Source organism: Myxocyprinus asiaticus, chromosome 16, assembly GCF_019703515.2.
Source record: "Myxocyprinus asiaticus isolate MX2 ecotype Aquarium Trade chromosome 16, UBuf_Myxa_2, whole genome shotgun sequence".
Lineage (NCBI taxonomy): Eukaryota > Metazoa > Chordata > Actinopteri > Cypriniformes > Catostomidae > Myxocyprinus > Myxocyprinus asiaticus.
The window spans coordinates 1,107,783-1,120,966 of NC_059359.1; the positions used below are offsets into that span (position 1 = coordinate 1,107,783).

General features: G+C 38.2%; 1 protein-coding gene across 1 annotated transcript; it reads right to left on the reverse strand.

Moving 5' to 3' along the window:
- Positions 1-1,157: 1,157 nt before the first annotated feature.
- LOC127453668 (nuclear receptor subfamily 0 group B member 2-like) lies at positions 1,158-4,383 on the reverse strand. The gene is made up of 2 exons (XM_051720233.1): positions 3,565-4,383; positions 1,158-2,551 (listed from the first exon to the last, which is right to left on the reverse strand). The coding sequence occupies exons 1-2, from the start codon at positions 4,088-4,090 to the stop codon at positions 2,310-2,312; spliced, it is 768 nt and encodes a 255-aa protein (XP_051576193.1). The 5' UTR covers positions 4,091-4,383; the 3' UTR covers positions 1,158-2,309.
- Positions 4,384-13,184: the final 8,801 nt, after the last annotated feature.

The window sequence follows — 13,184 nt, forward strand, 5'->3', positions numbered from 1 at the left end:
GAATGGTGGTGTGCTGGCTATACCACAAGCACAAGTGTTGGCCTTGATGATCACCAGAGGGCACCATAGTACACACAAGCATTTGAGACTGGCCTATCTCATACTTGCATATTTCTAATCTGTCCTGTGTGATCTTGTGAGAAATCCTTCACTTCAGCACATATTCAATATTACATAAAACTGAAGTTGGTAAATCAACAGAAGGGTTTCTATATTTGTTGTTACTTAAAAAAACACATTGAGCAATATTTTTGTAAAGAAAATGACCAGAAGGTTCAGTTTGTTTGGAACGGCACAATCTGCTACTAGTTGTGCTCCAACAAAACCGAACATTCGCCATATTCTAAAGAAAACCTATAATGATAATTGTAGTGTTTGCTAAAGCATCACTGTTACTTCCACAAGGGTTACATTTAGAAGATTTGCAATCCAGTTTAAACACATTGTTTTGCAAATCGACTGAAACACACTGATATTAAATAACATAAATAACATGTTGAAGTGCTTGGAACTCGTCTGTCAGGCTGGTTAAATTCTCGATACCAATCTCAAAACTGAGTGCTGAACTAAGTGTGGATCGGCAGGCCTCTCTGAAGACCTTGCCTTCATGAAGGCGAGCATCTAGGTATACAGAACATACATAAGAAAATTTTTTTATTTTTTGGATTGTACATTTCCAGAGTCTTGTTGCCTGGCTGTATACTCATCGTACCACAATCTGACATAGAATTTATTTTCAGTAACTTTGGTAAGCAATAATTCCACTGAGAAGAGGAATGTGCAATTGCTACTGACCCTGTACAGTCACTTCACTCGCTTTTACTGCAATTACACGATGATTACCACAAAAATCTATTTTGCCTCATCCCTCCTTTTCTTTAAAAAAAAGACAAAACTCGAGATTACAATGAGACACTTACAATGGAAGTCAATGGGGCCAATTTTTGGAGGGTTTAATCGCAATATCAAGCTTATAATTTTATAAAAGCACTTCTTCTGTTAAAACGTTGTATTTGAGCTATTAAGTTGTTTAAATCGCAGTTTTTACTGTTACATAAAACTGGACATAACTTTACACAGATGCGGTTAGTAAGTGATTTTATCACACTATTTACGCCTTGTGACTATAATTTTAACGTTTACAGATTGACCCCATTGACTTCCATTGTAAGTGTCTCACTGGAACACAGATTTGTGCTTTTTTGGGGGGGGATTTTTCCCCTTTTTCTCCCAATTTGGAATGCCCAATTCCCAATGCGCTCTAAGTCCTCGTGGTCGCATAGTGATTCGCTTCAGTCCGGGTGGTGGAGGACGAATCCCAGTTGCCTCCGCGTCTGAGACAGTCAACCCGCGCATCTTATCACATGGCTTGTTGGGCGTGTTGCCACGGAGACATAGCGCATGTGGAGGCTTCACGCCATCCACCGCAGCAACCACGCTCAATTCACCATGCGCCCCACCGAGAACAAACCACATTATAGCGACCACGAGGAGGTTACCCCATGTGACTCTACCCTCCCTAGCAACCGGGCCAATTTGGTTGCTTAGGAGACCTGACTGGAGTCACTCAGCACGCCCTGGATTCGAACTCACGACTCCAGGTGTGGCAGTCAGCGTCAGTACTCGCTGAGTTACCCAGGCCCCCTGAACCTGGAAAATTCCTTTAAGTTTCCAAATACTTTTTGGGAGCACTGTACATTTTTAAATTGAGTCTGCTGTAAACTGTGAGTTATAGAGTTGTAAGGTTTCTCATAAACCCAAAACAACATAGTAACTCCCTCTGATAAACAATATTTTATTGTTGGGAACTTAATTATCTAAAGATTGACTGAATAAATCAATAGGTAGATATATTCATTTATCTCTTTTATAAATACATGACAAACAATAGGGAGAGACAAAGGTGTTGTTGATTAGCAATGCCAAAATGTGTAAAAGTACATTTATTTCCAACTGTTTGAACATTCATAATTTTGTCCTCAAATGTGGATTACTCAAACAGTTTTCTCACAGAGACGATACATGAACCCCCTCCTTAGGTGTGGAGATGTTTTCAAGAGAGTTCTTTTTCTAACATCAAGAAATACATTTTTACAATCAATTCCCGTACTAAAAGCAACTGTACTAAAAGGCACAAATAGACCTAAATAGCATGTTACAAAGGTGCAGTAAATTCATTTAGGTGTGTAAACAATAAAGTCTGTAACTATTCAAATATTTCAGGCATAACCCTGTTTTTCTATGAACACTGGAGAAAAGAATATTTAATCGAAAGTCCAAAGTCAAGCGGTCCATGAGTTCCTGGTTCACTACCTGGTGAAAAGCATGTCAACCAACAAGTCCAGAAGATCCGCTTGACCAATGACCGGCCGAAAGAACAGTTCTGTGATGAGGCTAGGAGTGATGGTCTTTAAAGTGGACGCGGTGAGAAGGATACATGCAAATCGCCCTTTGTCCTCTGGAGGAAGCGGAACCAGAACCTCCTTCAGGGCATGTTGAGCTTCATATTGCAGACCTTCAACGAACAAAGCTGCCTTCAGGCCTGGCACATCTGTAGAAGCAAAGAAAATGTATGTTTTAGGGCAAATGAAAATGCATAAATTCTTATGGCGAGTCACTGAAGTTATTTCATCGGCTCCCGTCCTATTGGCGAATGACAAATAATGTTGTCTGAGGTGATAAAAATGAGAAATCACATAAAAAAAAATTGTTTAAAACATGTCAAGTTTGTAAAAATATTATATTTGTGTCCATGTTGATTTTTAAAAAATTTTGAAAAATAAAAAACGTTTATAGCATTTTCTAAAAATGTTTTAAAAATGATTTGTTTTACTTTAAAAATGTCATGTGGTGTAACCATCAAGGAAAAAGCATTACATTACTTTGATTGTAGCTTAAAAATATATATGAAATAAATAATATATTAAATTCAAACATATTATATATGTTTTATACATATTATAAAACATATTTTTCAAGGTGAATTTTTTATTTAAGAAGTTTTAATAGGATTACTCCCTTTGACCTGAACAAAATGTGCATTTAAATAATAATAATAATAATAATAATAAATAAATGTAAAAAAAAATCTAAAAATTTATATTTAATGATATGAAAAAAAAAATAAATAAAAAACTTCAAAAGCAGTCTTTAGGGTTAGGTGGGTGCTCTTTTTTTTTTTTTTTTGTCACATGACAACAAAACGGCACCTACAAACGTTTTTCAAATATTAATCATATTTTAAAATAAAATAGTTTCACTGCTTATTTTTTAAGAATTAATAAGATTATTCAGCACTACTCATGCCAACATTTCTTTTTCAAGAATTTCAGCTTAAAATAAAACTTTTATTTTATTTTTTTATTTTTTATTTTACTATCTCCGGATGGTTACACCACATGACATTTGTGACTTTAAGCCCCAGAACAAACATCAAAATGACTTTGAACTCAATAATTAAAAACATGTTCATCATAGAAGATAACCCTAACCCTAAGTAATTGTTTTGTGTGCTGTTATGTTAAAGGTCAATTTGTAGATTGGTTTTGATTTTGGAAAACCTACCAGGATTGAATATGATGGTGCCTTTCAGATAAGCGTACTCCTTGGGGCTTAAATCCAAACTCCAGAACTTCTTGAGGCACGATTTCAGGGTTTGGACTCCAGCGAGCGTGGGTTGCTCTCGCTCTGAGTTTGACATGTCTTGGACATTGAGAAGAATTCTTTTCAGCATGCTGGGCGCCGGAGTGTCTTCGATCTCAATGTGGACTCTGTCCTGGGCCAGACCCAGAATGAAAAGTGGCGCCCAGCAGTTCTGCAGCAGGGACAGCTGGTCTTTGGGCGGGAGTTGCTGGAACGCCGGCAAACTCCTCATGAAGTGCATTGTCTTGATGAGAACACCCGAAGCCTCCTGACACGTCTCGTTGGGGGTCTTCAGACAAACTTTCCTGCGTTTATCGCAGTTGCACGTGTGAGGAACCCGGTTGTAGTTCGGCTCGTTTTGAGCAGGCTCGCCTCGGCTGAGAATGTTGAAGAGGATGGCTTTTGACTGTCTGGAACTGTGGTCTGAACAATCACATTCATAATCCATGTTTCAATGTGTGAAACCCTCGGTATTTTCTAGAACTCAAACTAGACTCAATGGCACAACGTCCACCTCAACCTGTGAGATCCACACATCTGTCACTGGCATAGCTCCTATTTATATAAACCGTTTACACGGTTAAACTCTTGAACCTTGACCTGTCAATCTACATCTGCTGCAAGGAAAACAACTCCCTTGATCTGTTTAGCAATTGAGTAAATGGTTATAAGGCCCTTTCAATGCAAACCAACTGTAGCTTGGGATATATTTGAGGTGAGGCACTATTATCTCAGTTGTAGTCATTACACCAGGCTGTACCAAGCAACCAAGGACTTGTGAAGAAGTTTTATGGTCCCTATCATTGCAAACGGAAAAAATGAGGTCATTGAACCTTGATGACATCTCGACTTTTGATGACTTCATTAGCTTGAGTATTTGCTCACTTCCTGAGTTACAGTGCTTAAACAAATCACAGATTAGAGGACCACATAGACATTAAGGTGAATGTATTGGCTAAAAAATACAGTTTATAAGACACATACCTCTTCTTGCACCAAACAAGCAGTCAATTTATCTGACAAGTCTTTATCGCAGACGCTTTTTGAGAAATTCCTGAGTTCATTGACATGTTTTTCTGTAACGTAATGCCCATGTGGGACTTGGCCTGGTTTATTATCTCGGCAGTGCCTAGCACAGAGAACTTAACTTATTAGATAAGCGAATTACTATACTGCACTTCCACTTGCATTCCGATTAAGTACATTTATATTTTCCAAAGACATTCACCAATGCCACCAATACTGCGTTTATCATGTTTGTTGTTGTTGATGTTGGTGAAACACTCACTGAGCCAATAACACAGTAGCTACCAATACACTGAGTGAATCTGAGGAGTCATTCAATGTATTTCAGTCTGTTAAATGACAATTTATTGATTGGTTTTGATAAACAATTGATCTAAATGATCTGCTTTTGGGACTTTGAGTCTCTGTACACAGAAAAACAAACAAAAAACATTGGATGAATCAATACAGTCTCTGCATGTTTAATTTTAAAAGCCAGACTTGTTTACTGTATTAACTTTGCAATTCAGCAAAACAAATTCCACATCGAGTGTCTGCAACTACAATATACAATGGACTTTTAGAAATATAATGAGCAGAAAAAAGAAATATCACCATAGATTCAGTCGTTTGACACCACTGACGAAAATGTCAAAGAAAATCGTTCAGTACAAAATATTTGAGAAGAAAATGAACATGAATTTGAGAATGTGTCTCTTTTGCTTTAACCCTAGAAAGCATGATTCGAAAAACCTACATGAATGCATAAAGAGGGTGAAAATGACCCCTACTGGTTTCAATGGATTTCTTCCAAGAAAAGGTATCCTGTTTATATATTTTTATTTTCAAAAATGTGTCATAAATTGACCATGTGAAGTCAAAATTACATAGATTTTCCGCCATTTAGAATTTTTTCGAAAAACCTTCTTTTTCTCACTCCTCCTATACATGTCAGATTTGCATGAAATTTGTCTAGAGAAACTGGGGACAAAAATGTATCGAAAGCTTTCTGATAGACCAAAACGTTTTCGAATAGCGCTTCAACGAATTCTATGGCGAGAACGGCAAAATGGACGTGAGGCTGTATCTTCACAATGCTTTGGCGTATTGACACGAAACTTGGCATATGTCATAGCCATCATGACTTGAGGGTACCGGCACAGCTTCAGCACAGCGCCACCTAGTGGTCAGGAGATATGAAAAATGGCTATTTTTGCGTATAACTTCTGAATAGTTCACCTAAAATCATGAGACTGGTCTCAATAGATTCCTTGGTGCACAACGAGTCAATTGATACCCAATTTTTCTATGTCGGAGATTTTGGGCATTGGCCATTTTGAATGGTCGTAAAATGCTGTATTTTACAAATGCATTGGCATAACATTCCGAAACTTGGTATGCATGATCAGCACTATGCCCTGAGGGTACCTATAAAGTTTGGGCCCATCGCCCCCTTGTGGTCAAAAGTTAACTAAATGTTTAAAAATGCTTTTAACGTTTGATTAATTTGACTTATCATCCTGTCACTGCTCTCCTTAGATTCCTTCAGTCACACCGAATATACTGATACCAAATTTGACATGGTCGGCCATACTTCCTGTCCGCCATTTTGAATTTCATTGAAAACATACTTTTTCTAACTCCTTCTAGGCCGCGAGTCCGATTTGCATTAAATCTGTTGTGTATCATCTAGGGACACTCATAACAAAAATGTATCAAAAGCTTTTTGATAGTCAAAACGGTTCTTGAATAGCGCACCAACGGATTTGATGGCAAGTCGCCAAAAAACATCCGAGGCTGTATCTCTTCAACAATTTGGCGTATATTCATGAAACTTTGTGTGTAACATAATGACCCAACCCTGACCTCACCATATATATGTGAGGACAGCGCCACCTATTGGTAAAAAGTTATAATGAATTGTATTGCAATATAAGCAATTATATTAGTTTTTTATGCCGCTTTTCTTACAGTTGTAATCAGTGATGTCCAATCATGCTTCATTACATGCAGTTGGTGTGATAAGCCCCGTAATTAGGGGCCAAGCACCGCCTAGTGGTCAAAACTATATTTCTTAAAATAACCTTCAAACTGCTTGGTTTAAAATTATGATTTTGGTCTAATTTAATTATTCGGCCATGCTTGCTTAGCTGCTTACTCTGCTTTATTAATGCTTGGCCCCGGAATACTGCTTCCAAACATCAGACCCCTTCGGGGACCCCCTTTAATGACATCATGCTGAACGTGAACAAAACCTAATGATCATGTTCTCCAGCATGATTCGAGAATGTTCCACCGAGCATCTAGTGCTTCAATCTGACCGTCTGTACAAAGAGTTTTAATCCAATTAACACCATTAATCGTTAATTGGATTAATGACCTAAAATAGTGCAGAATCGTCTATATTTTTTATTAATTTTGCATCATAAAATCCTAAAACTCACTGTTTAGTGTTATGTTTAAATGTGATTTTGAATCAAAGATTTTCAGTGTGACCTAAGAGCCTGGATCCCACTATATATGTTGAAAATGTGGAAAATTCCCCATTGTTCAAAAACATTTTTCAGTGTTACATTACCGTTTTATGTTGTCGTTTTGAGATGAAGAGTTTACATGCATTTCAGCAGGAGCACATTAAGTCTGTCTGAAACAGTGACTTCATCATGTCATAAGAGTGTGATAAGAAGAGTGTTTATTGAAGGCCAAGACAGTCTGAGACAGACACTGAGGACAGCATCTTATCACCAGTGTGATAGTAAAACTCAATAAGAAAAGACGAGACGCGGTATAATAACTGCTAATTCCAATTATTTTAGAAAGTACTAAATACATGTATTTTACTTGCTCTTGTTTATATTGGACTCTAAATAAAGAAAATAATACTTTGCTGATGAATACAGGTGCATCTCAATAAATTAGAATGTCGTGGAAAAGTTCATTTATTTCAGTAATTCAACTCAAATTGTGAAACTCGTGTATTAAATAAATTCAATGCACACAGACTGAAGTAGTTTAAGTCTTTGGTTCTTTTAATTGTGATGATTTTGGCTCACATTTAACAAAAACCCACCAATTCACTATCTCAAAAAATTAGAATATGGTGACATGCCAATCAGCTAATCAACTCAAAACACCTGCAAAGGTTTCCTGAGCCTTCAAAATGGTCTCTCAGTTTGGTTCACTAGGCTACACAATCATGGGGAAGACTGCTGATCTGACAGTTGTCCAGAAGACAATCATTGACACCCTTCACAAGGAGGGTAAGCCACAAACATTCATTGCCAAAGAAGCTGGCTGTTCACAGAGTGCTGTATCCAAGCATGTTAACAGAAAGTTGAGTGGAAGGAAAAAGTGTGGAAGAAAAAGATGCACAACCAACCGAGCAAACCGCAGCCTTATGAGGATTGTCAAGCAAAATCGATTCAAGAATTTGGGTGAACTTCACAAGGAATGGACTGAGGCTGGGGTCAAGGCATCAAGAGCCACCACACACAGACATGTCAAGGAATTTGGCTACAGTTGTCGTATTCCTCTTGTTAAGCCACTCCTGAACCACAGACAACGTCAGAGGCGTCTTACCTGTGCTAAGGAGAAGAAGAACTGGACTGTTGCCCAGTGGTCCAAAGTCCTCTTTTCAGATGAGAGCAAGTTTTGTATTTCATTTGGAAACCAAGGTCCTAGAGTCTGGAGGAAGGGTGGAGAAGCTCATAGCCCAAGTTGCTTGAAGTCCAGTGTTAAGTTTCCACAGTCTGTGATGATTTGGGGTGCAATGTCATCTGCTGGTGTTGGTCCATTGTGTTTTTTGAAAACCAAAGTCACTGCACCCGTTTACCAAGAAATTTTGGAGCACTTCATGCTTCCTTCTGCTGACCAGCTTTTTAAAGATGCTGATTTCATTTTCCAGCAGGATTTGGCACCTGCCCACACTGCCAAAAGCACCAAAAGTTGGTTAAATGACCATGGTGTTGGTGTGCTTGACTGGCCAGCAAACTCACCAGACCTGAAACCCATAGAGAATCTATGAGGTATTGTCAAGAGGAAAATGAGAAACAAGAGACCAAAAAATGCAGATGAGCTGAAGGCCACTGTCAAAGAAACCTGGGCTTCCATACCACCTCAGCAGTGCCACAAACTGATCACCTCCATGCCACGCCGAATTGAGGCCGTAATTAAAGCAAAAGGAGCCCCTACCAAGTATTGAGTACATATACAGTAAATGAACATACTTTCCAGAAGGCCAACAATTCACTAAAAATGTTTTTATTGGTCTTATGATGTATTCTAATTTTTTGAGATAGTGAATTGGTGGGTTTTTGTTAAATGTGAGCCAAAATCATCACAATTAAAAGAACCAAAGACTTAAACTACTTCAGTCTGTGTGCATTGAATTTATTTAATACACGAGTTTCACAATTTGAGTTTAATTACTGAAATAAATAAACTTTTCCACGACATTCTAATTTATTGAGATGCACCTGTACTGATTAAAGATGCAAATCTACTTTAATAAATATACAGACTGATTTCTGATTAAATGTAAGATTTTAATGCATAAATAATAGATAAATGCGATTACGGCTATTTTGGCTATTCATAATAATGTTTTATATAAAAACTTTCCCATTAAATTTTTCATGAAAACATCCATTATTTTCCCATTATGGTATGATGTTGCCTTAAGGCAACAAGCTCCAAAATATATAGAAAATATGTATTGATCATGTTTAAGTGTTAAATTTGAAGCAGAATGAAATTAAATGATATTTCCCACCGGTTTCTAATCTTCACAGAGGGTTCAAATGATTTTGCAGTGTAAGACCACTTTGACTTCTGATTCCTGTAAGCAGATGTGATTATCTCAAGATTTTATCTTTATTTAAGTGCAACAATTTGTAATATTAACGTTAACTTTATCTCTTGGATTTTTTCCATATAGATGCCTTCTTCCTCTATCAAAAACATTCTAATAAATACAATTCCACATCGGTCTTATCAAACATGGTGCATCTGTTTGTCAATGACAGCACCTTGAATCTATTTATATTTCGAGCTTTATGGTGGTCATAAGAAACATTTGGTTGTAAAGTTGAAGGCTGGGTCGAGGAGAGAACGTTTCGTTTTCCTTCGGTTGCTGGACCCTGGTAACCTCTTCTATAACAGTTGATCTGGTTTTATTTCAGGCGTGATAATCCCGTTGAACATTAATTCTAGTGCTGAGTGAAATACAGAATATTCACAAAAGCAACATTGTGAATATCGCAACGATTTTATATACATTTGGTCACTGACTCATCGAGTTTTCGAAAGAATGTATCATTAGACTAGTTTCGTGAAATAATCGCGAGTTTTAGAGCTAAGGATCGGTAGATCGATTCTAAAGTATCAATACTTAAGATACCGATGTTGTATCGAGAGGAACGATCTCCACATTAAAATATTGATCCTAGGTTGTTTTTACTTAGTTATTTTATTATTTATTTACCATGGAAAAATTAAGACTACACTGAAAAAGGGGTGGCCTGGGTATCTCAGCGAGTACTGACGCCGACTACCACCCTGGAGTCGCGAGTTCGAATCCAGGGCGTGATGAGTGACGTAAATAAAATGGGTATTGCCAAACCTATTAGCTCGATGTTGGATTCCAATGGAGAGGTGGTGGCGTAGTGGACTAAAGCACTGAACTGGTAATTAGAAGGTTGCTGGTTCAATCCCCACAGCCATCACCATTGTGTCCTTGAGCAAGGCACTTAACTCCAGGTTGCTCCGGGGGGATTGTCCCTGTAATAAGGGCACTGTAAGTGACTTTGGATAAAAGCGTCTGCACAAATGCATAAATGTAAATGCAATAGAATGAACCTTAGAAGGTCTCTGCATTGTGCTGTCTTTCCTGAGCACTGAAGTAAAGCAATTATTGTTAATGTACACTTTACAAATTGATTCTGTTATTAATTTTATCTGACTCCAATTTAAGTTGACCTCTAATTTAGATTACAGCTCTAATTAACTTCTGATCATTCTTTTAATTTGATCTTTTTAAGTTATTGATTACTCTAAATCCTCTTCTATTCATTGTCCTTTCGATCTTTGGAGTCTTACGCCAGACGTTTTTATATTACGTAAACCTCCCGAAAAGATCCGTTCTTAGTCAGCGGTTGTAGGGTTAAATAATATCGTCTGGTTTGGCTTGTCTCATAACCAGACGATATTGCCGCTTAGTCACGTACATATAACTTGATAAGACGGGTGGTGAGCAGTGACTGAGTCTTTATGTGGCTTTCTCCTACCCGGTTGTCCTAGGTGGTTTCTCCTATATTAAAGGTCCAGTATGGTCTGCGCTGGTCTTGTGAAATTCAAATCCTATCTGGTTGTCCTGGGTGGTTTCTAATACATATCTACCAGTCACAATGATTCCAGAGAAATTCAGAATAATCAAATAATAATTTATTTGTCAGGTAGGATATAAAACATCATTAGAGAAATTCAAATCAAAGCCAATTTCACACATGATCACAATAAACAAACATTACTAAAAATAAGATAAGAATTAAGAGACATACCTGACAATGGAAAACTACATGCAACGGCAAAGCATGGGAGGTCTGGCTTACAGATTCCCTGGTAGATTTAAAAAATGACACAATGTTTTCTGTGTGGGTCATCTGGCTACAGACACCCTGAGCTCCTCTGCCATCCTTCCTTAAGTACCAAACGATTCTATTGTTATTTCAGATGTGTATGTTTGATGTTATTTAGGATTTGGTTTACAATTTAGGGAGTTGTGAGTAGACCTTTGAAACTTGCGTAGGTCGTTTGAGGTTTACAAAGAATGCATCTAATCTGCATACAGCATCTGGTCCCTGTGAGAGACTTGGGAGGGGTCGTGCCCCTGATAGAATACAGTATTTTACTAAGTTTTTAAACCTTACTTGTGATTTGACTTTGCTGAAAGGGAATGAGACCATTTTACCAGTTGCACTGAGACCTCTTGAATGATACCAAACATGTATGATCAGAAAACCAGAAAGGATAAGTCATAACTTTTTGGTGTCCTTAAAGTGACCTGAATTGAGAGAGAGAGGGCAGATGTGAGATTTGCATTTTATGGTCTTTAAAAAGTAGGATGTGTTGTCTCAGGTGGAGATGCTCTTCTGTGTCAGAGTTTTATGATGTTGGCTCTCACAGAGCCTTTTGAGGTGTAGACATCCCGGTGCCAGCCTTACAGTGACTCCAGCCAGGTCTCCTAAGCAACCAAATTGGCCCGGTTGCTAGGGAGGGTAGAGTCACATGGGGTAACCTCCTCGTGGTCGCTATAATGTGGATCTCGCTCTCGGTGGGGCGTGTGGCGAGTTGTGCGTGGATGCCACGGAGAATAGCATGAAGCCTCCACACGCGCTACGTCTCCGTGGCAACGCGCTCAACAAGCCACGTGATAAGATGCGCGGATTGACGGTCTCGGACGCGGAGGCAGCTGAGATTCGTCCTACGCCACCCGGATTGAGTCACTACGCCACCACGAGGACTTGGAGCGCATTGGGAATTGGACATTCCACATTGGGGAGGAAAATAAAAATAAATAAATAAATAATTCCAAATTGCACACCTTTGTTCTACAGCTTCTTTTCGAGTGTCAGATGTCAGAGATGAAACATACTGTAAGCAAGCATCTGGACATCAGACTACTTAAAACTTGCACGTAAGGATTGGTTGTCATGACTGATTGGACTGTAGACTCACTGCGTCTCTGATTGGCCATTGCCGTTTCATTGCTCAATGCACGTGTCTGGGATTGGTTAGAAACTTAACCGCTGTAAAACACGTTCTAAATAGAAACCATTAACTCAACAGGAGTAGACTTAAATCGAATAATCGTCAGTTTTGATGATTACATAATTGTGACAGACGTAATCGCCATTAGTTTTTCGATTAATTGTGCAGTCCTAGTATTTACATATATTTACGTTTAGCAGGGAAATAAAATTACAGTGCAAATTATGGTTACTCCTTGTGCATTAAATGCTGGAAATGTCCCGCCCCTTACTGAAAAGGAAAATATGATTGGTTAGCAAATATCCAATCACATCTGAAATGGATGTTCTGATTGGTGGATCAGATTAGTCAGACTGTCTGTATTGCCATCAGTTGTGCTCCCGCCTTCCGCAGCCCCGTGCTCGTTTAGAGAGAATCTCTGTACACTTAAAATATACAAATATATTTGAGTATGTATATGTTTGAGCGAGTCTTGTGAAGGCGCAAACGCTCGTCTGCTTGTGTCTTTTAGCATGCATGTTAAGATGAGTGGAAGAAGAAATAGTTCCTATCCTGCACAAGTATTTGCTAATATAGCCTAATTCATTTTATTTCACTCTGAAGCTTATGATTATTGTTCACATTCATGGTAACCAAATAAATATCCCTAGCTTAAAATTTTTTTTAGAATCTATATTTTTTTTCACACTCAAATGTAAAAGCTCATCATTCGCACATACTGTGGAATAACTGCAAAAAATTGGTCTCACTTTTCAGAGAACCTCCCAAAT